This window comes from Gallinula chloropus (assembly GCF_964237585.1).
Source record: "Gallinula chloropus genome assembly, chromosome: 16".
Taxonomy (NCBI): Eukaryota; Metazoa; Chordata; class Aves; order Gruiformes; family Rallidae; genus Gallinula; species Gallinula chloropus.
The window spans coordinates 5,983,343-6,010,302 of record NC_140101.1 but is presented as its reverse complement, the minus strand read 5'-3'; the positions used below and the strand labels follow the sequence as shown (position 1 = coordinate 6,010,302).

At 54.4% G+C, this 26,960-nt stretch overlaps 1 protein-coding gene across 3 annotated transcripts in view; it reads right to left on the bottom strand.

Annotated features, from left to right (window-relative positions):
* The window catches only part of PMEPA1 (prostate transmembrane protein, androgen induced 1), a gene marked incomplete at its 5' end in the record, with an annotated part of 44,676 nt that extends 23,865 nt beyond the window's left edge, over window positions 1-20,811 (bottom strand). For 2 of the 3 annotated variants that reach the window (XM_084271777.1, XM_084271778.1), the window contains one exon: window positions 20,709-20,769. In XM_084271777.1, coding sequence (XP_084127903.1) covers window positions 20,709-20,718 — 10 coding nt within the window. Of the gene's footprint in view, window positions 1-20,708 lie in introns of all 3 variants that reach the window. The other variant, XM_084271776.1, reaches the window with a different exon arrangement.
* Between the last annotated feature and the right edge of the window lie 6,149 nt (window positions 20,812-26,960).

Here is a 26,960-nt window from a genome sequence, read left to right as displayed (position 1 = left end):
CATGGTAGGGGTTCCATGGGAGCTCAAAGCACAGGTTTGCTTCCAAGGGCTGCAGCTGTGGTGCCCAACATCTCCCGATCAGGGGGGTTCTGCAACGCAGCCCCATGGGTGCGCGGAGCGGAGCTCGGCAGCAGCCCCACTGTCCCGGGAGAGGGGGTGGGTGGCTGACACCCTGCCCAACTGACATGTCTCCACCAGAGATGGAGGTAACCAGGACCACCCGGAAAGCTTTAGGGAAGAAGCTCAACCTGTCACACTGCCTTGACCTAACTCATGGGTTTTGCCATGAGGATGAAACAAGGTCCGAACAAACGTGTGGCCACAGTCATGCTGCCACCAGCGACTCCGCAGTCACGACCCCTTGATAAGATGCAGAAGCACCAAAGCACAGTGGGGCAGAAGGCGATGCCCCCGCTGCCCTACAGCTCACACCCATCCCCCCCGTGCCAGCACCACGGATCTCAGAACTGCGGGTGGAAACAGGCTCCCCTCAGCCTCCCCTCACCCTCCATGGAGGTAAACCACCAGACACAGAGAAATGTCATCACTTCTCCCCATCAGCGAACCCGCGCTGCAGCAGTCGGATCAGCCATAGAGTTCAACCCAACCTCCTCTGCAATTCCTGTCGGTGAGAGCCAGACACGTAACAGCCTCGGATGCACGGAGAAAGAGCTGCCAGTATTATTTCTATTTAAAACCCCTATTTGAGCTTCATATGCTCATTCTTCACACATAATACACGCGCACACACACACAAATCACAGAGGCGAGCCAAATCCAGAAGCGTTTCACTTCACCACAAGCGCTGCCTAACAGCGACCTCAGGTTTTGGCTCACTCCTGTTACTTAATAGATTTTAATTCAATAATAAAAAGTATGAACCTGCCAATTCTTTTGTTATGTCTTCTTGCCAGGAAGAAGGGGGAAAAAAAAAAGAAGATGAAAACATGCAAGAAAACTCAAGTTATTTATGGAACAGTTCCCTCTACTTTGCCCCCCTCAAAGACCCCAGCAAGGGGCTGCTCTCCCCAGGTGCAACATGGAGCAACTCCTTGGGCCTGGTGAAGGCTGAACCTGTGGTAGTGCTCAGCCAGCCAGGGAACAAGCAAACGCACATCAAGGGTTCACATCCCATCTCTGAATATGCCTAAAAGCCATTAAAAACGCCTCTTTGATTTAAAGGGTTAGGAGGGGGAGAACAAAATTTCACAAGTGTTTCATGTCAAAAAAAGTCTGTAATAAGGGGGAAAACCCCCAAACCCCTTTCCCTTGTTGTTAGGGCACTTACTCGCTCTGTACCTGCTGAAAACCTTCAAACAGCCACCATTATGTTCTAACAAAACTGAAATCCAACAGACGGAGTACATCGCTCCCATCCCTCCTTTGTAAGCACTGTGCTCAGCCCCGACTTCGCTTGGCACCTCCGTCCTCGAGGCTTTCCGGCAGTTCCCTCCAGACTTACTGGCATGGGCTAAAAGGCTTCGATTCAGCCGGTGTCAGCAGAGCATCTGTGCCCGCAAGAACCAGAGTGGGGGTGATCCCGGCTGTGTTTCGGAAGCATGTTTCTTTTTGGGAACTGCTGTTGTCATTTTAAGTCGGGGTGTGTTTGGGGAGCAGCAGGACTCCTTCCAAGGGGTCCCCACTTTGGCCCCATCCCAACCAGCAGAGGCAAGAGGAGCTGGGAACGCTCCCTAATCTGTGACCCTCTACAAATGGCAGGGAGAGTATCTGGACCTCTCATCTGCGGGCGTGTGAAGGGAGCATTGTGCAGCAATGTGAGCTCCGGCTGCGGCCATCGGCAGGCATCACCCCCCAAAACGCACTGGGTCTCAGAGGGAGGGAAGGAGAAGGCCACGCACAGCCCACCCTCCCTCACCAGAGGCATTCGGGGCAGCTCCTAGCTCCCGCACAACTGGGCCTAGTGGAGATTAAAGAGCTCACGACTTTCCAGCTTGACCCAACGTTCCCCATCCGTCTCAGTTAAAAGGGGACAAACCAAGGCTTTCCCTCTCTGCCAAGCCTGGAGAGCAGCTCAACATCCAGGGAAGCTGAACGTGAGACGCAGCTCTGCCACGTATCGCTTGCATGACCCTGGACAAGCCCTTCGGCTTTTTCAGGTCTCCACGTACAGAACTACAAATGCCCTAAATAAATGTGAGACCTAAGGGCAGGTTACTGCCAGGGAACGGCGCAGAGGGAGAACAAAAGCCCCATTAAAAGCTCTCTGCCATCTCTGCCAGAAAGAAAACACCATTTCCCAGGATGTACAAAGATGCATGGAAGGGGTTCAGGGGTGCCTGTGGCAGAGCAGTGAGGGGAAATGCTCTTGGCCTGCTGCCCTCCGGGAACGGTTCCTTCCCTGGGCTGCTCCCACGCCCCGGCCATGCCCTTGGCCACGCTCTCTGGCCATGCCACCACAGACAGCTGGAGCAGCGCCGGCCTCCAGCACTCCCGGCAGGCAGCGGCGTGATCCGGCGCCAAAGCGCGACGCGGTCAACCTGCCGATCAGAACTGTTGGCAACACCGATGTGAAATGAAAATCAGTTTTGCTCTTCCCAGAGGAAAGATTCCTTCTCTGAAAATGGGGTTCTGCCAGAAGACACGTTCCACACCAGCAGAACCTGAAGGAACCAACAGGAGCAGACCCAGTGGCACCTCTCTGGGCATAACACTGCTACTCTGCACCGGCCCAGCAGCCCTGGGTGCAGCCAGCAACCACCTCCACTGGCTCCAGGGGTCTGTACCCAGGCTGGAACTTCAGCTCCCCCAGCCTGACGTCAAGCAAAACCACCCCAGCAGCTGAGACAACCCATGTAGCCATTAAAAGACCACCCCCTCCTGATGGGAGGTGAAATCTTACCAGCTCAATTTTTATTACCCTGACAGTCACCACACACCAGCCCTTCGGCAGAACACTCCCACACCCACACCTTGCTACCAGGATAAAAGATGGGTACAGGGAGTTTCTTCTCCCCCTGCCTCCATTGCTTCCTACCCTGATTCTGAAACACCATCCCCCCTGCAGCAACTCCTGCCCCAGGTGCTCTGGGTCCCTGCCTGGGTACTGACAGAGCTGCGGTGGTACTGGAGATGCCACGTGCCCGCAGTCCCAGCGAGGTCCAGCTTGAAGTTCCTCGCAGCCCGGCACCTGCCATGGTGGCAGCTCATCTCCTGACAACTGCGTATGGTCTATTTTTGGTACGCGTGCACGGGGAGACTGACAGATCCTACGCTGGGATTTTATCAGCAGGATGCAGCTATGGAAACAAACCCATTTAGACTAATATAACAAAATGCCCAAACCCACAACAATACAATACAGAATGGTGCATTTCCACAGGGGAGTGCTGTGGTGAATACAGAGAGTGTCCCAGCTCCTGGGGAACAGGGGGGTGTCTGTGTGTCTGCTTGGACAGAATTCACCCAAACCCCTAAAAAAAAAAATAATCAGCAGACATTGTGTTTTCATCTAGTTACACATTTTGCCTTGCCTATTTTGTTCTGTGCAACCCCTCCATCCTGCCCTTGGATTCTGGAGGGCGCAAGTACCACATCTCCTCCTAAATCACAGACGTGGCTCTTGGTGAGGGCATCCCCTCTTCACCCTCCGCACCCACCCACAGGGGCAATGTCAGACCCAACAGAAACTGCTGCACCCCTTTTTTGCTTGCTGTGGGGAGGGTAGCAGTGCCTGGTCATCCCCAGTGCGCAGCTCTGGGCCCCTACCAGCAGGCAAGAGCGAGCCACCACCTGTGTACAGAAACTCAAGGATGGAGCATCTATGCCAGAGACACCCAGGAGTTACCAGGACGATGGTGGAACAGTTTTAAAAACTCAAAGAAAAAAGAGACAATTAAAGCTGAACCTCCCTGGAGTCGGTCTTGGGGGCAGTGTTCTCTGCCCAGGGGTTGTGTTTTTGCCCCCCACATGCAGGGCTTCAGCCCAGATGACACGGGGGCATGGTGGAGGTGGCCATGCCTGGCAATACGGGCCCAGGTTGTAACTGCAGACAAGGACCCAGACAAGGAAGGCAAAGCAAGGAGCCATCCCATGGAGGCAGCTGTGCCTAGCAGACTGTGGCTTTCGGAAGCTCAGGAAGATGTCCTGACTCTCTGGGTATGCACCGACGTCTGCAAACACAGCTCCTCGCTGGGCACACAGTTAAAGCTAGCAGCGAGATCACTGAGGTGTCCTACCATACTCCAAACCACATCCATCTGGTTAGATTAAAAATCCCCAAAGAGCAGGAGTGAGTGATGGAGGAGCGAGCAACTGGAGACTGCAGGGAACAACGCCACAGCAACAAAAAATATATTTAATTTTCTGTTATTTATATGCTAAAAACCCCTACGTGTTTTCACTTGCATCTTCACCTCCCTCCGAGGCACAAACATGCACACAAATGGGATGGGGAAAAGGACAGGGAGCGGGGAAAGCAGGAAGAGCAGCCCAGCCGAACACATCCCCGCGCATACGCTCTCCTAAACCACGGGACAAAAACCAGGTGCGACAGTCGGACAACAGCAAACACCTTTCTCTGCAGCAGAAACACCCTGAACCACGCTGCTCAGAGCGCTGTGACGCCGGGGGGTCCCTCTGCCTGCCCCACATAGTTACTGAAATCTGTTGTTTAAGGTATTAATGTAAAATAAAAATCACTGGCTGTGCAGGGCAGATTCCCTACAGACTGGTGTGAACGTCCCAGTACTGGGATGCGCCGGCTGCTCCCAGCCTTGGGCTCTGGCCAGTCCCCAGCCTGAGCTCCGCACCACAACAGCACTGCTGGGGGGCTGAGGGTGTCTTACAGCCAGATCGTGTAATCAGGCTCAAAATAGAGAAATAATTCTTTTTTGTCTTATTTTAATTATGATGTTTACTAATAGATGCTTGATAAAAGCCTTGTGAATGATTTGTAGGTATTATAAGCACATTAAAGATCTGAGCGTGGTTATAAGCCAAAGCCATAAGCTCTATTGACTCCCCAGGCTCTATAACCATTGATTAGCCATCTATTAAAATCATTTATTCACCACTTGTTAACACTTTATTTAGTCGGCTCTTCCCTGGCATGCTTGGGACACCACATTTGAGCAAGGACACCTTGTTTTAGAGGCACTCTCATAAACTCAACTCTAATTTGAGAGAGGCACCCATAAATGTTACAACGATGCCTTTTAGAGCCAGGAAAGGCTCTTCTGCAAACACATTCAGTTCAAACCCAGCAGTCTGGTTCTACAGGGCTCCTGACGCCAGATTTCGTCCACCCTGACCACAGGCAGCTCCTGCCATGCTCAACAAACACACCAAAGCCTCCAAAGGCTTCAAATTATCAAACTACACTCACAAAACCCAGTGACAGTTGTTTTTCTTGATGCAATGCTGCTCATTAGTTTGCCAGAGGAACAGCAAATGGAAGAGAACTGGCGTTCAGAGCGACATTCAGGCTTGATAAACGTTTCTCCATCAAGCAGCAGGAGAAAAAAAAAACCCCATCCAGGATCACCAAAACACGATCCGTTATGGGGAGGCAAAATATCACTGGGTTTGCAAAATGAGCCGCTGAAACACGGCTGCATCCCCCCTCAGCACCCCACACAGCAGGTCCCTGCTGCTCTCTGGGCCAGGCAATGGACCACCCGTTTCGTCAAGCCGGTACCCAGGGTGTTTATAGTACAGCAGCTGCAATCATGCAATCAGCCTTCGCAATTAGATCTTGGCAACTCTTGAAATACTTCACTTACCCAGTTTACCTGGAAAGGTGCGACCTAAACATTCAGTGCCTGGAGACATTTGAAAGAGAAACAGAAAGCATCCGTCAGTGATGGGAGCCACCTCCGACCGGCTGCCACACACACCCCAGCTCCCCTCCTGGGTCTCATTCCTGAGGAGTGTCCCCGCAGCCCACCACGGTGGGCATCTGCACCCAAGCGAACCGCCTCGGCCGCAGCCAGAAGTACCGCGAGCACTACAGACCAGTGCTCACCATCCCCAGCACCAACCCCACGCGCCACTCCCATGCCAGCAGCTGCAATGTCATGTCCCGTTCCTCCAGCCGTCCCACTGCACAGGCTTCCCCAAGGACTGTTCTCCTCCTGCACCCACGGCCAACCCTCCCCATGGCGTGCTGAAGAGCTAGGACAGTATGTGAGGTTCTGGGGATCACTCAGCCCACCCCAGACGCCTCCCCCACTGCCACGTTTGACAGCACCAGCTGCTTCTCCATGGCCATGGGCAGCACCACGGGGTGCTCAAGAGGAAGACCCACATCAAAATCTGGCACAAAACCCCAGAGGCAATGCCCAGCAGGTGTATTTTCAAGTGAGGAACAAAGCAGGAATATAGTCTGCAATCAAAGAGAACTCCTGCCCCCTCTCTCACCCATCGGTGAGCAGTGGATCGTTGCCTGCAAAACTGGTGGGAGAGCAGGACATGGATCCCCCAACCCCACGAGCACAACCTATGAAGCTCCTAACAACTGTCTGTCCCTGATACTGGTTAATTGTACTAATTAGTACCCTCCACGGTCAGAAGGAGTCCTACCAGTGGCTTTTAGCCTGAGCACGTGGGAGGCTCCCGGACACACCAAGCCCAGGCTGCAGTACTTTGGGACATCATTCCTCCCAAATAAAGCTTTAAAAGGTCACTTTCCATGCACCTGAGAGGACAGAGAGAAGCAACTTTCTCACCCTGGGAGAAGATTACAGGTTAGAGAGTTGCTGTAAATTACTACAGCAGGGAAATAACTTGGGGTGCCCAGGCCTGGCTCAGCTCACTGACCTTAAGTCAGGCCCATCTGGAGGAACAAGTTTGGAAGTACCACAAACCAGTGCTTTACACACAGGAGGTGTAACAAAGCAATCATGCAGACGTGAGCATCATTCGTGTTCACAGAGGCTTGGGAAAAGTGGAGACCAAAAAAGAGAGGGAGGCCCAAAAGGGACCAAAGGGAAAAGCAGAGCCTCAAAAGTGGTAAGAGGCCATGGAGGGCTAGCGGCTGAAGGGGAGAAGGCAGAGGCTGAAGACAGCTGGGGAGGCCCAAAGGTGTGAGGCTCCAAAGCAGGGCTAGAGCCCCCATGCTGGTAATTGTCTGACCAGCGCTGGGGGGGTGTCTGGTCAAACATCCAACAGGGCAGAAAGCAAGAGCTGAGCTCTCCCTCACGCCCTGCCCTGCAGCATCCCGCCAGCATCCGCACTCTGGCATGACACCCTCAGCACACCTCACCCTGTTGCATGACATTGTGCCCAAGATGCTTTGGCAACCACCTGGGATGTGTGGGAAAAGTGAGCCTGACCCCTCTGACATCAGGTAGGGGTTTGGGACACTGCTTCTCACCTCTGTCCCAGCTCACTTGGCTCTCACATGTTCACACATGGCCTCGTCCATCTTTGTACATGCAAATAAGAATTTGCCCTTAAAAATCAGTGCTTTACACTTGCCCGGAGCCACCCTTGGTTCTCTTCTCTTCCTCCACAGATGCCAAAATTTCTTTTTCCCTCTTTTTTTATTTTAATGCCATCAGCAGCAGAGCAGCTGCTGAGCAGTCAGCGCATGTTCCCCATGGATCAGTGCCCAGAGACCTGCAGCCACCGTCCTGCCCAACGTACAGGGCGGCTCATGCTGCCTGGTGAGCAGTGAGGAACCAGTAACTGACTGGCCAGACCACCACCTGCCAGGGGTTTGGCTCACTCCCTTGTGCAATCAATTAGGCTGCCAACACAACAAAGATGTACGTGGTCTGAACAGGTGAAAACGTGAAACAAGGAATGGAGCATCTGTCCCACAACACCTGTGAGCAAGGCATGCTGGAAAACAAGTTTTGGTTTAGTCTGCAAGAAGACTCCAAAAGCCAGTAAAAGCTCCACACGCCCCGAAAAGCCAAGTCTTTGCTGTGGGAGGAGGGAAGAGGACTGCCCATCACTGGAGCCCAGCACCAAAAAGGACCGGCTTCCCAGCAGCATGGACAGAAGAGTCCTGCCAAAGCAGGATGGCACACAGACAGGGCATGCCTTGCCCACTCAGGGCTGCCAACAGATCAGAGCTGCTCCCAAAAAAGCAGAAGTGCCCATTGCCACGCTGGGGTCTGCAGGGGCAGGGGACCAGAACCCCATATGGCATCACTCACCCATGGAGCCAGGACTCGGCAGAGGTGGGAAAGGGACAGCAAGTACCCCAAAGACCCCGGAGGAGCACTCAGGCAAGCCCCAGCCTTCCCATAAGGCAGAAGAGGCAGGATCAGCTCCTAACGGCACCAAGTCACACCCAAGATACACTGTTCCCCCATCGGCAGATGGGATTTATTGTAGATGATTCGCCCTGGAATAAAACCATCAGCCCCACCTCTTGCAGCACATTTACTGACAGCCACTAAACATTAAACAGAGGCAAAAAGTGTATCCCAGCAACATCTGGAATTTATCCCTTCCTTCTTCTGCAAAATAAAGAAGAAAAAAAAATCACGCCCTATTCTTTTTGAGAAAGAAAAGTGATTATATGGAATTATAAAGCTGGAAGAAGATAGAGAAGAGCGGAGATTTTCTTTGAAATGCTGTTTGGACAATTAAATAGTGATAGTTTCAAAGCAGCAGCAGATCCCATCTCAGCTTCTGCCACCCTGCCTCACAGTGCAGGGCTTTCCTGCCTTGTTGCTGGCTAAGACACTCCTAGGAAAGCCAGAGTTTTCATCCTTGCAAGGGTTTTGTAAGCTGGAAGGAAAACCAGCTCCAAGTCTTAACTGGTTGAAGATATACTGAATTAAAAAATGATTCTTCCAGCTTCTGCCGGCGAGATTCGGGAGAGCCTCATTTTCTATGGAGAAAAGCTACCCAGGGACCCGCTTTCCAAAAGAGGTTGGGTCACACTTTACCCCACAGAGCTGACGCTCTGTCTCTCCAGGCAGAAGAATGGAAAGGCTTTAAATACAGGACAGGAAAGACTCTCTTTCTGGATTAATATGAGGATGCAAGGTCAAAACACAACATCCCCCACTTCCTCAGGTTCCCGGTCGCAGAACAGCACAGTGACTGCCCCACAGCATCCCGTGGCCTGTGCCTGGACCCAGGAAGCCTCGGTTCAGAGGGAAACCCTCCAGTCTTCCTAGGGCAAAGCCAAGCAGCTGCTCTCCTGCCAAGCCCACGGAAGCGCCTCCAGCTACTAAATTACCCAACAACTTTAACTGCATTGATCAGGCTGGAAAACAAGAGCTGCAGTTCTTGGCATGTGCAGTGAGAAGGGCACAGCTGCAAGGGGGCTGCATTTTTCACCTGCGAGCAGTTACAACCGTAGTAAGAGACACCCCTTCCCCTGCGCAGCCCCAACACCAGGCAGCCACACGGTGAGACGGAAAGGAACAAGCAGAGCACCAGCAAACGATGGGTACGTCCGATTTTTGCAAACGAGGGCAGGGCTGTTCCTAGAACCAGTCCCATTCCCTGGGCTCCTCAGCCCCCATCCCCTCAGCTGCACACAGACTGGATGTGGGATTTCATCAGGACATTACACTCAGAAGCCGTAAAATCATTGTGCAAAAACCCAATTATACCTATTTTGGTAACAGCCAATTTAAGCCTGTATGTAGGTCCCCTCGCATACCCTTATGTTACATAAAGCATTTCTTCCACTTGAAATGTATCTTTCTAAAGGCCATTTTCCTTAATTTAATAGATACTGAACGTGGGACTGCAAATCTCTAGCAGCGTAACCAAGGAAGACACATGGCTGCAAGATATGGCGTGATCCCTTCCCAAGCAAACAGGAAAAAAAAGCAGGGGGGCCATGAAAAGCATCTCCAAACCCCTGAAACTGCTGCGACTGGAGTGCACTTGTGGGCTGAAGAGCAGCAAAACCCCACTGTCAAGTCAAAAGAGGGATTCCTGAACATACACATGCGGGTGTTATCCTGCATGAGACCAGCCAGCGCTCTTCAGGCTGCACGGCAGGACAGATCCTTCCCCTGCAGCATCCCCAAATCAGCCGAACCGAGCCCACTCAGGCACACATGCCCCTAGGATTTGAAAGAGCTGCTTTCTGAAGTTCAACAAATGCAGCCATCTTTTGCCTTTTTTTTAAAAAAAACCAACAACCCAACCCAGGTCACTAATAAAAAGCTCGTAGTGAATCTATTAAATTGAGGCTGTCCATTACATTTATCGTTCCTTACAATTCAGGCCTGGATGGCAGGTCAATGGATGTTGGGAAGTATTTATCAAGAAAACCCAGGAGAATGATGAGGATTAAAAGCTATCAGTAAGCCAGAACACGACTGTAACCCCATCCTTCGTGCCGTGCCTCACTTGGAGCCAGCAGGACCCCCATCAGAGACCTTTTGTCCCTCCCCCCTTATTCCTGAGCCCATCTCTGGCATGTCAGTCGGCAGGACAGCCATCACCTGCTAGAAAAAGGCACAGTTTGTATATTATTGCTATGAATAAGTCACAGAGAAACCTCAAACATTCATCGTGTTACACACCAGCGCTGAGGCATCGTCAAGCGTCACACGCCCTGTGTGCGTGTGTCTGAGCACGCTGGAGAGGGAGACGCTGAAATGCATCTTCCCATTCAAGGGAAGTCCCATCACAGTAATAGGAGTGTAACAATAAAAGTAGGATCCCTGTTTATTATATGGGAAATCAAGGCTATTTCAGACAATTTTGCTCTGAACCATGTGAGGCAAGGGTCCATAAACAGTCTTACGTGTCCTTTGGGCAGCACCAAACAGGCCAAGGCGTTACCAAAGCTCAGCACAAAGCAGCCTAATAGGTATGTGCTGGTCAGAGCCTCTGAAGCCAAGAGACCACCCCTTGTAAGGTGGAATAACAATGAAAACAATGAAGAAAACCCACAGGAAGAGCAGGACCTGCTCCTCCAGGAAAGTGGCAGAGTCAGCTGCCTTCAGGTTGCCAAGACCTGGCAGCCCAGACAGCATCAGGGACACTGATGCTCTAAGACTCTCATGGAACTGATAGTTGTGAAGAGCACAAGGAAATCCAGCCTGCTTTGAAGCCTGGAGCATGCACCAAGAACATGTCCAGCCCTGGGTCATCTGAGCTACTGACCCACAGGTTTCATCCCCCCATTTCAGTCAGCCGGTATCCTCAGCACCGTGGGAAACACAGCAGGGAAGGAACGTGAGGCTCAGGGCACAGCTTTGCTTTGAGGGGGGGTGTGTGTTATTAATTAGAAATAACAGTATTAATCATAGCATTAAACAGAAACCACAAAGGGGGAGAATTTCCACACTCACTCAGCACACAGCCCAGCGCGCAGCAGCCCCATGGGCAGGGGCCCGTAGCAGGCAGCTCCCCTGGGACTTGACCACAGCAGCCAAAGAAGCTGCGTCGCACATGGATGGAGGAGGCAGCGAGCAGATTCGGGAGGACGGTTGTAGGGACTCAGGCTTGGAAATGTTAGTCTTAACGCTCAGCGGTTAGACATCTTTTGGGAATTCATCCAAATGGCACTGCTTCCTTCCCACTTGCCCTGCAGGTAAATCTAGCATGTGGCTTACACAATCTGTTGACTTAAATAAAGCAAGGGCAGAAGAAAGCTGTTCAGACATCAGGAGAGGCTCATCAGTCCTTTGGGCAAAAGTCTGGGTCACTTCCCCCCCCCCTTCCACAGCACACTCCATGTGTCAGCCGGGCCCCATCCCCTTGGCGAGAGCACGAGGCTGCTGCAGACATGGGCACAGCACTCAAAGCATCAGGAAAGGGACAATGACACCTTGCCAAATTCTTCTGGATTTTTGGCCAGCACCGATGCCTAAATTCAATTTACAGAGATCTGAGTCCAGGAGCTCTATGCTCCAGCCGAGGCCTTTAGAAATCAAACACAACCAAGCAGGGACGGCACGAGTGTCCCAGGGCCCAAGAACACAGGGCTGCAGCCACTCCAAACCTCACGGCACTGATCCGTGGGCTCACCTCCAGGGTAACACTCACCCATCCTCAGAGGTGGGAGATGTTTCCAGAGCACAGCAAGGCTGTATGCTCAAGTGCAAGATCTTGTTGGACACACTTCTCTTGGGTGCAAAGCCAGGCCGCAGCGTGCAAGGCCGGAGAGCCAGCAGGCATAGCCAGGCAGCTGCCCTCACCCACACACCCAAGGAGGGATTCTTGCCCCGCTATTTTCTGCTGCTCAGCTCAAACCCTCTCCATCCCACATTCAACTCAGGCACCCAAGTGCCAGCCCTGGGGTCTGGCTCCTCCTCTCATGAGCACGGCAGGGGCAAACTCTGCCTCCCCCGAAGCAAAGGACTAAAACCTGAGTAAAGCAATGCAGGGGTGGCTGTGGCCAGCATTGCTTTGGTTACCTGAAAATTCATTCTCACCAATGTGAAAAGGGATGGAGGTAAAGGAATGCTACCTCCTAAGATGCAGGTCGTCTCAGGTCTTCTGCCTGAGGTTTTCAAAGCACTGAGATGCATTTGGAAGGAAAACGGACACAGTGAACACACACCCTCACCTCCCCATCTGTACTAAGATGTTGTGCTGCCATTCCATCCGATGAACAAATGAGAAACCCTACCCCTGATCATCAACAGCAACTTCATTAAGTGTTAGGCTGAATTCCACGTGCAAAGCATGTAATGACTGAGGTCTGCAACAGCAAGGAGCTGGACTTTGCTACTCCAGATACGCACAGTGCAAGTTAACGTCTGTATCTCAAGGGATTTAGAAGAGACTATCATCACAGTTATGGGAGTGAGCTCCTCAGGAGGCAATCCATCTCCCATATCAGACCCATGTTAACGTTTAAATAGGACCTACTGTCATGATCTTCAGCAATGAGTAGATGTGGGTTTGAGTAATGGTTACTGTTACTTAACCGGTTATATTCACTAATGTAATTGACACCTATTCCATCATCCTTAATACACCCACTTCTTTCTCCGATACCATAAATAGATTAGAAAAGTTTCTGCAGATGGCCATGACCCCATTTGTTTGTGCACTTAGCCATGTATGAATCACTCTTGGCTTGTAGCAGCACTCTGGAATTACTGAAAGATAACTAGTCGGCACAGACACCAATAAATGAATCATGCTTTCCACAAGACCAAACCTTTGGGCTTTTACAGACTCCAATTACTAAGTAAGAAGAAAAGAACAAAGAAATTACTCAGTCTATTTGCACAAAGTCATGCAGAGTTGATTCATAGTTTTACAGAATTATTACTGACAATCGTTTGTAGGGGGTTAGAGTAACAAACCAGCTACTTCACGTATCGGACAGAATGAAGAAATGGAAAACACAAAAATCCCCACGCCGCGTCCTGCGTGTGTTCTTGAAAAGTCGTGCTGACTTTTGTGCAAGAACCTCTTTTCATTCTCAGTACGCTCTGAGTCTGGGGGTTAATCAGCTTTCACACTTCAAGGCTAAATTCTGCTTTGCTGGGGGGCTTGGGCTGAGATCCCCTAGGTGGGAAATCCTGTTGCACCTGCTGAAGTGCAGACACCTCGTGCCAGCAAACCGGCACCGGCCTCGGCGCTGTGGCACGAGCAGCTCTCACCAGCGGACTAGAGAACTGCCAGGCACAAAAGCACTTGCTGCTCTAAATGCACAATCTTAATTACAAGCAGGAAACTAGCTGGTCTGAGGCATTTTATTAAAGATACGTGCGAGACTGAACACACTGAACACCAATATGTGACGCATCTGGGAGCACGGGGGACATCCACCAACACTGACAACTTGTGAGGCAAGTTCCAGAAGATCTGCAAGGGATCTTCACGTAACACCAGCATCTCCGACAGCACGAACACACCCCACACATGCACAGAAACGCACCCTCTCCCGTGCAGAGCGTAAGCCTGGTCTTGGATCAATCAGAAACTGGAAGCTTGCCTACTTGGAATTAAAAAGGGGATACTGCATCAGTTACAGCCTTAGCACTGTGACCCTGCTGTGTGCAGGGACGAAAAGCAGTGAGTCAAAAAAAAAAATCTAAGGGTGATGGGGGTACCTGGTGCCAACCTGAGCCCGCAACATGCAGCAGTGCCTTGGATGCAGCATCTCCAAGCGCGACAGCTGAATCTGCAAGTGTCAGGGCCAGGCAGCCCCACACGCCCCGACACAGCATCCTGCACCGGAGAGCTGCAGGGTAACACGGATAACTGAGCCGAGTCACTGACCGTCTGGGAAAAGATGTAAGTCAAATGTATACACACAAACGTCTACTGTTTGACTAAGGCCTTCCAGTGATGCTGCCCTTTACACGGAGGTGAAGACGCAACTTTATGGGTTTATTTAGGTTGCAAATGAAAGGTGTGCCCTCTTCTACGCACCAGCTGAACTTAGTCCACAAGCAGCGAGCTTCCAGCCTGGGACAGCTCAGAGTGACAGCTCAGGAGAGGCCCCAAACCAGCACCACAGAGCTCTAAATCCCTTTGGGAAAATTTGCTTAGGAGTCCCTCACCCTTAGGGCTGTGGATTCTCCAAGAGAGGTATAAACCCTACCCCGAACCGGCTACAAGAAGGAAAGATGTCATATGAGACTTAAATGAAAACCATTCCTGATTCCTACCCTCTCTCCTACTCTACCCATACTGCACCAATTAACGCAACAAGGTCTCTTGTGTAAGAATACGCAGGCGACAACAACCTCCTCCCTCCAAGGAGAGTTTATCTGAGGCTGTGCGGTAGGCAGAAGGGGAAGGAAAAGGTTCCCGGTAGCACCGCTACAGCAGCACCAGGGTGTCTTTAGAAGCCTTGAGTCATCAGAACCAAGGTCTTCAGGTGCAAACACGAGACTGACAGGATGCATGTGCAATCCTTTCAAACACAGGAACGTGTGTCCTTCAGAGGAAAAGGAAAAAAAGCTCAATAAGGAACCTGCAATATTAGGTGGATACTTAGATAAACTGTGCAACATACCACAGCGAAAATGCTAATGCAAGTTTAGGTTTCACGCTGGAAATATTTCAAAAGGTTTGCAAAGCTCTGATAATATTTAACATCTCAACTAATTTCCTTTTTGGTGTAATCACAAATTTACCATAGTAGCCAAAAGATCTGGGATGAACTACAAGTTCTAGCTGGCTCCAAAGCCAACAAGAATAATGTGTGCTGTTACTATTTTCTCTCAAAACATACCTCTGCAAAACTGACTTAAAATGAGAGAAGAAATTGTGAAACTGTCATTACAAAGAAGCATTTAAAATGCAGATCAAAGTGCTGCCTTAGAAGCTGTACTCCTTGCCAAATCATCAAAGCTCTCTTTACTCTCAATAGCTCCCCAAATCCTCTGATTCGGATGATAAACTTCTACAGCTGAAATTTATCTGCCTTAAAAAAAAGAAACCCAAACAATTAAAAAAAAAACCCATCCCAAACCCCGCAGTTCCTCTCTCCAGTTACCATTTCATTAACTGCTTCACTGCAGACTCCTGTCTCGTACCACCAAACCCCCCTGCTTTCCTTCTGTAGACACACACATCGCATCCCGGTACTTCTTCAAGCACGGAAAACCCATGGGCTCTCAGAGAGGTACAGGCATAGGGCCGTGTCCTACGAGTACTGAAGGGCTCCCAGCTCAGGCTGCATCCTGCATCGCTCCAAGACCACTCCTGCCTTTAAGGGGAAGCAGCACCAGATAGAACCAGCTCTGAAAGGTGGAGGTGATGGGCCAGATCCTGCTCTGCAGACAGGAGCCTTGTGCCAAAATCCTCCCAGTTCCTCCCTGGGCCAGACCAGGCCACGCTGCTTGCAGACAGAGCAAGTCTCTGACCTGTTTCCTCATCTGGGACTGCCCAACTGCCGAAATAAGGATACCCTAATCGCCCGGCACTTTAGCCACGCAGGCAGGAAGAACACTGCATGATCCATCCCCTGCTCCATGGACACCGGGGGACATACTTGGGGTGCAGCAACAGGGCGCTGGCACCTCTCTCTCCTCACCAGCTCTGCAGCCAGGCTTCACTCAGACGAAACACACCCAGAGCCGCAGCACCGCGTACAGGACAACTCCAGGGACCCGACACACCAAACTGCACACCCCACGCGGGACTCCTGTCCAGAAGCAAATGACAGTCAGCTTTTTACATGAAAAAACATTGCAAATAAATGATCTTTCTTAGCTAATTTGGGTTACCATGTCCTGACGGCCACTGTACCCTGAAACAGGACCGGCTGCCCTGACTGCACCGTGAGCTACTCAGGAAAGAAGCTGGGTTATAATTGCCGTCTATTAGTGACACCATGTGTTTTAGTACTTCCCTTGGAAAGGTCTCCTCATGTCTCTCCGTTTATAATTTAGGTCTACAAATTCATTCTAAATCTGGGTTCGTCCAGCCACCAACTCTCAGCCCAGGAAATCTAAAAACATTAAGTGCATTCAGAGAGCAGCAGCAAATAAAAACAGGTAAGGACGCACTTTTGAGGACACTCTTCTCTCCATCTGCAACACGCACAGCGGTAGTTGGGCTAATCCAATAGCCTGATAGCGTGGAGGTGATCCCAGCCCCTGCCCTGGGAATTCCTGGCTCTAAGGGAAGGAACATGGTCACTGTTTCCCACACTCTTCAGTGCCATTCCTCTCGCAACCAGGATCTGAAAGCTGACTATGAAATGAGACAAGGGCACCCAAAGGTTTATTTGGGGTGGATCCCTTCACGGTGCAAGGCCAACAGGCCCCACTGTGCCAAAACACCCTCCTCTGAACACACCCTGATCCTATGTCGTGCCTCCGCTCTGCATGAGCTGTGGTTACTTTGGATCATTGCTGGGGCTGTGTGTGCCCGGCCGGTCCTGCAGCACAATGCAATCCAGGTGTTCACCAGGGGGAAAACTCCAAAGTTTAGCTGTTTTCCTCCCATTTCCTCCTCTGCATCTTTTCATCCCGCAATTCAGCACTGATTATAAACCGTCAAGATTAAACTCACCGCCTGAGGGCACAAAACAAGCTGTGATTTTAAGGCCCCTGTGCTCTCCAGGCTCAGGGAATTCAGACCTTCCCTGCTGCCCTCCGTACAAGAGGTGGGACCTGCAGAGCTGGGTCCCAGACTGCCAGGGTCCCTGGGGACACAGGCAGACAAGTCCTAGGGCCACTGCAACCAAGAGCCACACGTGCTCTGCTCCGCCTGGGCCATACCAGGGGATGCCGACCCGGGCACAAAGCTGTACTTGTCACGGACACACGGCCGGAGCCAGGCGCAGGGATCTCCCCCGCTCAGCTGAACTCAAACTGAGATGGCTCAAAGCAGACAGGCCCTGTGCAAAGACTCTCCGGCTTGTTACAACTCTGGCAGCAGCTCCGGCAGCCCTCCATGTCCTACCTCCTGCAGGAAAACGCAGGGGACAACAAAGCCCACAGCTGTCACCCACACTGCCCCGGGAGAAGCCGTAACTGCTGCTGACAGTATCCGGAAAGAAGCGTATTTGCCAAATGAGCTGTCTGGGGCGGAAAGGAGACGTGACCGCCGGCTGAGCCACCTGCGTTTGGTTTGTTAGTGAACCACAGGATGTGAGAACCTCGAAGTCCTCGCTCGGGCAGAAACCCGCTCTCATGGTTGGCACTGACACCACGTCAGAGCGCTGCTGCCAGCCAAGGGGAACAGCCTCATCTCCTGGGGAGACGTAACAACACCTCCTAAACCCCGAATGCTTCAGCTCATGTTGCCGCACGAGCAAAACCTCTGCTGAGAGCCAGCCAGGTGCAGACGCCTGCCCCTCGCCCCCAAAGTCGCCTTCCCACAGGAACATGGGGTGCCCGGTGGAAGAAGGATCCCCAGCCTTGGCACTCTGGTCCTCGCAAGGATGGGCACAGGCATGAGGCATCCCCATCATCAGGGCCGTGGGGCTGGACTGAGCATGCAGGCAATGGCGGTTTGCACCGACCCAGCCGGCAGCAGGAGCTGAGCTGCGAGCGGGGATGCCGGCGGGGAGGCAGGCGTGCTCCGCTCCCTGCGCCAAATAATTAGTTATTTACAGACTCTTCCGCCACGGCGATCACCCCTGACCTCTTCCACCCAGTCGAGGCGATTAGAGACCACTGCCGCAGACGTCTGGCTGCTTAACGCCGCCCGGCGTATTGGCACTCCGGCCCCGGCAGCCGCGGGCGAGACTCCGCGCCCCCGCCCCCCCAAAAGCCCTTTTATAATCCTAATCTGGGAGCGCCACACACAGAAACCAGCTGCTTCCTCCACCGCAGCGCCGCAGCCTGCCGTGCGGAATAAAGCCTGTGAAGAAAGGGTTCTGGGGATGGGCTGCACGGGTAACCTCGCTGAGTGGGGGGGATTGAAGGACTGTGCAGTGGTGCCACTCGCCCAGAGCATTTCTGCATGTTAACTTTTGGCTAGAAAATGGAATAGCATCCAGCAGCAGCTGCTCTGGGGCTCCCTCCGAGTCGCCTAAGAAAGATAAAATCAAGCTAGCGGAGGTGGGGGGCAAATGCTGTACCTTGATTTTGTCTCAGGGAGGCTAAGCTCCATCCTGCCCACTGAAGCCGGGTGGAGGTCAGGTCACAGCCCCTGCACTGCACCCACAGCCCTCCGGCAGTACAGGGAGCTGGCTGCCATCACCACAATAAACACGGAACGCTGGCCATGGGGATGCCTACCTGAAAGCGACATAGGGGAGGGCAGCAAGAAGGGAGCTCGGCCTGAGGCTCCCGGGAGCTAATGGGAACTCGGCGCCTGAGTGTCAGGAGCCCAGAGCTGGGTGGCTGACATAGAGACAGACATGGGGTTGGCAGGGGACACGTCGGGGAAGGACCGCGGGAGCTGTGTGGCATCAGGCACCCGCGACACCCATCCAAATTCAGGCAAGGTGTCCTCCAGTGTACTTGCCCATCCCCAGCCTCTCATGCAACCCTCCCCATCTATAACCAAGCACCCGCCTCTGACAAAGCCGTTCGTCTGCTGAAAAAAATGGGGGCAAAAATTACAAAATATGCTATTTCTGGAAAGTCAAGGAATTAAATTAAAAGCCTGAGTTGTTCCAATGAAACCTCGTGCCAAGAGTTAGACTGGAAGAGAAGCTTTTTTCTTCAAAAGACATTACACATTTTAATTCACAACTTTTATCATAACCATGAGCCTTGATCAGACACAAAGCCAAGTCTCTCATCCCTGTAATTCTGTGGGACACAGTTTACGTTCGCTAACAGGCTGACACAAAAAAGAACTGTATCTTCATTATTTATACACGGCTATTGGTATGCACATCTAGCCCGGCCTGTTAAAGTCAGCAAAGAATAATGGTCTATTCAGTCCCGGTAGTGTTAATAAAATCAGGCAAATCCAGCTTAGTTTTGTCTGAACACGAATGAGATTAAATCAAGATTAAATGTGCATACAGTACAAAGGGTATGGTTTATGCTAAAATTCAGCATGAACACATCTCAGTACCCGGCATACAAATGCCTACGGATCTTCTCCAGGAATCAGACACCTGAATTAAACAAGGACCAAGCTGCAGACGGCGGAGGCAGATGACACTGGACAAAAGCCATCCAAAATACCAAGAGACAGATGCTGGCTCTAAAATACTGCTCTGCAACCTGGCTGGAGGTACCGGGGCAAATCCTGTGCTAGCAGAACAGGCAGAGCTCAGCTGACTTTCCCCACACCAACCGGCCGCCAGCCCGCCCCGTCTCAGTGCCAGCGAGAGATGCAAAATCCAGACTCTTTTCCCCAAGTTTTCATTTCGGACCATTTCGTGTCTGTCCGCGTCAGGGTTCAGATCTCACGGCACGGAGCAAAGTGTTAAAGCAGGGTAGCATCCTGACACCCCACACCCAGCCTGGGACGCCTCGAAAAGCCTTCCCTGCACATTAAATGCCAACTGCTTCAGATTGCCAGGGAAACCAAGCCATTCCTCTTTCCCCAGCAAGAATATCCTTCCTCCCTCTCGCCTCCCTGCGCTTCATTTCCAAGAGGGGCAGAGCAAACAGCGAAGTAGTGGGTATTTCGGGCAGCCTCTGCACTCACTGTTACTCTGCCAGGCTGGGAAAATACTAATAAGAAGAGGGAAACGGCCCTTCGTGACAAAAAGCGCCCGGGGGTGCAGGGAAGGGGGGGGGGAACAGGTTCCCAAATACAAGCTCCAGACCGCAGCGCTCCCCCCGCCCTGGCAGTACCAAGAGGAAGGTGATCCGCACCGGGGGGTAACGAAGACCCCCGTGAGGAGGCTCGGGGGCCGGCGTCCCCCAACATCACAACCCCCCGTTCCTCTCCCCCCACCCGCCCGCCCCCGGCGGAGGGAAAGGCGCGGCGGGCGGCTGCACCAGCCGGAGCATCGCCGGGATTGCGCCGCGGGGGAAGGGGGCGAGATGCGGGGAGCGACGGAGCCGAGACGGGGAAGGGCTGGGGTTTCACACTCCGCTGCCGAGAGGGCCCGGGAAGGGGTGGGAGAGAGGAGAACGCGAGAGCCCGGGGAAGCTGCGCCCGCGGCCGGCCCGTCCCGTCGCCCCCCTTGCCCGGTGTCACTGTCACGCCGTGTCACGCTCACCCTGGGCACCCCGACAGACGCGGCGCGGAAAGCAGCGCTTGCAGGGAGGGAAAACACGTACAGAAAAACCCCAAGCCCCACTCGGAGGAAGCGCCGCGAAGGGTCCCGGAGCCGCCGGGAGCCCCCGCGGAAACTTCCCCGCCCGTGGCGCGGCGCAGCGCCGGAGCCGCCGTGCCCAGCGCCGGGCTCGCAGCCGTTCGCACTCACACCCGGGGGAACCCGGGGCCGGCCCCGCGGCAGCAGCAGTAGGACAAGTACTTACTGATCTCCATGCTCTGGAACAAAGACCTTTTGCAGTTGCATGTGCAGGACACATTGGGCTGGAGAGCTGCGGCCGTGCTGTTCAGCCCCATGAAGTTATACATTTAAAAAAAAAGAAAAAAAAGGGGAAAAAAAAAAAGAAAAAAAAAAAAAGCCGGGGACGGCGACACAAAGAACTTCGCAGCCGCCGAGCGCTCTCCGGGCAGCACCACATAAAGCCGGGGCTCCTCCTCGGCGCGGGGGGGCGGGGGGAGGGAAATGCAGCTGCGATCAAAAATTGGAAATAAAAACCCGGCGCGGCGCAGCGCCCCCCGCAGCGGCTCGGTGCCCCCCGCGGCGGCTCGGTGCCCCCCGCGGCGGCGCGGCGCGGCTCGGCTCGGCGCGGCTCGGAGGCTGCTCCGCGCCCCCTCCGGCCCGGGAAGCGGCTGGGCTGGGCCCGGCCGCGGCAACCCCGCACTTTTGTGGGGCGCGGCGGCGCGGCGCGGCGCGGTGGGGCGCGGTGGGAGCGCGGTGGGAGCGCGGCCCGCCCGCTCCCCGCTCCGCTCCCGCCCCCCCCCACCCCAACTCCGCCCGTCCCCCCACGCCCCCCCCCCCCCCCCCCCGCGCTCATTCACGGCCACGGGGACGCGGCCGCGCGCCGCCGCCGCCAGCCGCGGGCGGGCTTCGTGACGTCAGCGCCAGACGGGGACTGCCCTTTCCTCGCGCCGCCGCCGGGCGGGGGCTCGGGGCGCGCGCCGCCGGCCGTCCCGCGCCGGATCCGCGCCGCCTCGCGCGAGCTGGGGGACCCCGCGCGCTTGCGCCGGGCCTCGCGCGCGCGTTCCCGTGCCCCGGGACGCCCCCCCGCCCGGGAACAAACCCCCTCACCGGGACCCCCTCCTCCCGCAGGGACCCCCCGGGCGGCCCGTGGCGCTGCCCCGCAGCCGCGCCAGGCTGGGGAACGTGAAGCCGGCGGCGCCCCCCCCCCCCCCGCGCCGGCGGGGCTCCTCTGGGGCTCCCCGGGACGGGACGGGGCCTCCCCAGCCCGACGGCACCCGAAGCCCAGTTGTTTCCGACGGCTCCCCGGGCGAGGCGGGTGCTGCCGCGGCGTGGGCTCGCTGTGCCCACCGACCCAGGCCCCGCCAGCGGCCGCAGGAGCCGGCGGTGGTTTTGGGAGCCGTCCCCGGCAGAGCATCTGGCTTCACCCATCCCGCAGCAAAGCCACGCTCAGTCCCGCAGTGCCGCCCAGGCCGCAGCGGCCTGAGACCCCTGAGATCCCTTTGGGCCTCAGCGCAGCCCCCAGCCCTGCAGAGCTTTGACTCACTTCGCAGTTCCCGAACGCGGCGCGGCACGGACCGAACCGGAAAGACTGGAAGAGAAACGTGGGGGGGAAAAGCCCATCTGCACCAATCCAGCCACGGCTGAAGCGGGCGCGAGTCCTGCCGTTTGCTGGGATGCTGCCACCAAGGTGCCGCTTGTCCCCACACAGCTCAGAGACTGGTTCAGACAATGAAATTCCCATTTCCATTTCAAGCCCCCTGCTTTGGAACGGAGTAACCCCATTTGCCTGTCATTCAGGTGAAATGAAAACCCATCACCTCTCCCCGTGCGTTCGGGGTGCTGAGGTTCAGTCGAGCCAGATTCATTTCCAATTTGTTTTTTCCTGGGAAATAAATCTGTGGAAACAGAGGTTTGGAATGAAAATGCTGAAACAAGCTTAACTACAGCGGAGCGAGAGAGCTGCTGCAGTATTTGGTGAATCCTGTTACTGGGAGATAAGAGGCAGCTCCGGTCATCTTCCAGGAAAGCCTAGTTTCCCATAATTCTTGATCACCATGATTTAGGATTTGGAGGGCTGCGAGGAGCCCCCAGCCAGGCCCATGCTCCCCAGGGATGCTGCAGGAAGCTTGCACCCGGAAGGGGACAGGCTTCCACCCCATCTTGGACACAGCTGCAGAAATTGCGTGAGACCGATGGTGTTGAGACAGGTCAGGAGCTGGGAAGGTTTAACCTTTATTCCCCCCCCCCCCCCAAAAAAAAAGGGATTGATTTCCACATGACAACTTCCAGGGTGAAATACCAGCCTGGGCTGCGCTCCGGCGGCCCCGTGCAGCCCAGCGGGACGGAACGCGCGCCGCCAGGTTGTTTAATCTTTTACTCTTTGCCACTTGACAGATGGTGACTCCCAACAATCACTAATCCAAAGGAAACACGGAAGAGGATCTTGCGGCTCGGACAGAAACGAGCTTTGAGAAGTCTGTGCTTCCCAGTGCCGGGCAGACGGGATTATCAGATGGGCACCGACCCCCAAAGGCGGGGGGGCTGGGGGGCTGCACCAGGTAGGATAGACAAGTATGTGAAAATAATCAACACTACTGCTGGAGACGAAGCATTTCCAATCCTATTTCCCTATTTTTGGTCCCAGCCTCAGTATCCTCATGAGTGCTGCAGAGGAGGGGAATTTCAAACCTGCCTTCTGACTGGTCCTGGAGTCTCGGGTTTCTTTTGTGCCAGGCAAGTTTCTGGAAAAGCTTAGTGAAAGTGTGATGCGATGTTACATGTGCTGGGGCCGCAAGCCCTGGAAAGGCTGGCTCCAAAGTTAAGGCCAGGTGCACACGCAGCCCCAACTCATAGGGCAAATGCAGGTTCATCCATCACTTCCAGTATTATTTACCTGGAAACACAGATATTCCTTTCAAAATCTGTGGCAGCCAAGTGCTAGAGACCCTGTTCTGACAGACCTTGCTCGACTGCCCAGACAGGGGCGGGGGGGTCAGCAGAGCCAAGCTCACCAGCATACAACTACCTCTACACTACAGACACACAGCTGAGGCGGAGCCAAGGTGAGCACTGCACACCTTGTGTTGCATGAGACAGCAGCAGCCTGCCAGCACCAGCCCTGCCACTGCAGCCCAGCCCACCGGGGTCATCAGCTGTGTGGCTGTGGCCACAAGTCAGGGCTTGGTTCTGAATCTTTGTATTTTTAAGACGGATGTGGAACATCCTTGAGCAGCTGTAAGGAAGTAAACACAGCTTTAGGTAAGGTGCTGCTCTTCTGGGGCGGGTCAAGTCCTCAGCTGGCAGGTTACAGAGTCCTCCCCGCTGTGACATGGTTTTGCCTTTCACACACCAGTGTCACCCGTGAGCCCGGGCACACGAGACGGGGCAGCACGTGGAAGTGTCTAAGCACCAACCCAAACACTTTTCTGCCCCTGTAAATAGGAAATTTCTACTTTATCGGTATCAGAAGGGCACGGCTGGAGGCCTGTCTGCGGGCAGGATGTGCTGGGGATGGGCTGCAGCAGAAGAAGCCTTAGTGGAGGCATCTCCCAGCCCTTCAGCAGCACTGACACTGAGCGAGCCCAGGCTGGGAGCACCCGGTGCCCAGGCTGCAGCGGAGCTGTGGCAGAGCCAGATGGGGCTCGGGGCGGGGAAGGTGTCCACCCTCCCAGTGAATCAGACAGCTTGTTCTAGGGGAAGTTTTTACAAGTTTGCAAAGCTCTGGCAGATAAAGGACCCAGTTTCAGATGTAGGCTGCTGCAAGTTCACACACCTTCCTGACCTTCCTTTAAAAAAAAGAAGGAAAAAAAAAAGAAAAAAAAAAGAAAAATAACTGGTTGCAAGTCGATGCTGGTTTCAAAAGGCACCATTTCCCACCTCCCAACTTCATCGGAACGACTCATGTGGCTTTAAGAACAATTAGCATTTTTCCACCATGATTTCAGAACAAATAATTAAAGTCATCCCAGATGGGCCTGTAAAAATTCAAAGTACATCAGGTAACTGAAGTGCTTCACAGTGGTCCTTGCACTAACACGACCTCATCTACCTTCCACCCCGGAAACCACAACCCTGTGAATTTCAGCTTCCTGCTGCTGGCCCACGAGCATAACAAACAGATATATAAATGGGTATGTACCTACATGTGCTGAGGTGTACGGAGGTTCTGCAGTGCCAGGGGGCCCTGGACAAATGGACTGACATGGACTCATCAGGCTGCTTCGGGATGATACTTTCAGTCGTTGCCAGACCAGAAGTTGGGTGTTGCCTCTGTGGTCACGTTTAAATCTCTCCTTTTATTCCTCACCGCATCGCTGCAGCAGTGGAGATCTGAGCCACCCCACATCACCATCATCATAGTAGTGTAGCACCGGGGGCAAGCTCGTAAAACCTAGCTGGAAGGAGAAACCCGGGTGAGAAACGAGTAACCCCAAGAGTCCCATCAGTTTCTTCCAGAAGCGGTTGTGGTGCTCAAAGGGAAAACCAACCAAAAAACCCCCCCAACTCCCCAAAGCTTCGTTAGCTAAACAGCTGTCCATTAAAGAGACCAAATATTTCACAGCATTAGTCTTTGGATTAACGCTAAATCGATACGCACTAACGCAATAGGGCAATAGTTACCATGGTGAATAATTCTATATTTATTTTCAAGCAAGCCTAATTTCTAACAGTTCCAGGCATGGGCTCTGCTTTTGGGTGCCTAACCTGGCAATTTAACTTTGGGGTGTTATTTGTTGGTTTTTAACTGTTTGGTAACAGAAATTTGAGTTTTCTCCCCGGCAATGAGAGCACCATCACTGCTGGGATGGAGAGCAGCACCGTGATGGGTACAGGAGCCCTCATCCTTGTTTGGAACAGAAGCATTTTCCACCTGAGGCTTCACCCCATTTGCCGAGTGTTGATGACTCACATCCCCCACCGTGACATCAGGCTGACATGAGATGATAGTACTGGTGCAGGAGCTGCTGGCACCAACCTGGGCCATTCCCAGCTGCCTCCTGAGGGGCTTTTCCATCGCTGCCCAGGGTTGGGCTGGGGCCCATTTGGGTTTCGTTCCCAACTGAGAGGGCTGAAAAGTCAATGAGTATTTGTCTGCAATAAAAATGTTTACCGAAGGCACCCGAACGTCATCCCAAGCCATTCTGTCTCACTCCGGGCCTGACGCAACACCGGCTGAGGTCACCAGAAAGAGTCCCTCTCCCTTCACATTTTATCAGAGGCACCGACAGGACACAGGTTGCTTCAGTGACAAAAGATGGTCCCCTTCCAAAAGCCCAGCTCCCCAGCTGAAACCATTTCTAGTGCTGGGAAAGCCAGGATGGCACCAAAATTTAAACACAGTGGCACTGAGGAAGGAGTTTTAAGTGCCCAAAGTGAAAACAATCCCTGAATTCTCTCGGTGGGACAAGAGGGGTTTGGAGAGAGGCACAGGGCACTGGAAAGCAAGTGGAAGGGACCCCAAACTCCCCGACATGAGGGTTCAGGGCTCACCCGAGAGTAGCCAGCTCTGCTGCAGGGCTCCTTTGTGGAGGGGTGTGTCCTCAGCCGAGGCCCGCACACCCCACAGACACAACCGGACACGCACCCGCAGGGACACGCACCCACCCGCCAAACACAGCCAGGGCGTGACGCGTTTCTGCCGCTCCCCACCCGAGCTCCCGGGCTCCTCTGGGGCAGCTCGGCCCAGCCCTGCCTGGGGAACGCTCGAGCCGAGGGGCCCGAGCCCCCGCCGCGCCCCCGCCCTCCATCGCCACCCGGTGCCGGGCGCACCGGGAGACCTCACCCTGCTCCCCCCGCCTCACCCGCCGACCGGGGTTGGGGGGGGGGGGGGGGGGTACGGACACACACAACGCGGAGGGCGGCTGCCAGGCACCGGGCCGAGCCGCCCGAGGCTGCCCCACGCCCTCGCACCCGCCCTGGGCCTGCCGCTGCCGGCGGCCGGGACATGAAGCTCCCCCGCTCCCAGGGCCGCCCCGATGCGCCCAGGGCACACGCACGCGCTGCCGGTGCGGCCCCGCGACAAGGGGGGGAGCGCGCCCAGCACCCGCGCGGCCCCCGCCGCGCGCCCCTTTAAGCGCCTCCAGACGCGGCAGGGGCGGCCCCAGACGGCGCCCGGTGTCGCGGGCCGGCGGTGCCCCGCCCCTCAATCTAAATGACGCGCTCACTCAGCCAATAGAAAGAGGGGCTCCCGGCCGCCGGTCGCAAGACAACCAATTAGGGTGGGGAGGCGGGGCGCGCGCGGCCGTGCGGGCTCCGGCTCCACGTGGGGCGGGGCCGTGACCGCGCGGTGACCCGGTGCCGTGACGAAGGCAGCAGCTCGCGCCTTCCCGCGTCGCCGTTTTAAAGGGCCCGACCCGCGGAGAGAGCGCCGGGCCCTGGTGTGGGGATGTGGCTGCCACGGCCGCCGGGAGCTGCGGGGCGTGTGGCAGCTGTGCTGCGGAGCCGGCCGCAAGGTCAGCGCCGGGTGCGGGCTTCTGCCCCGCGGCGCTTCCTGCGC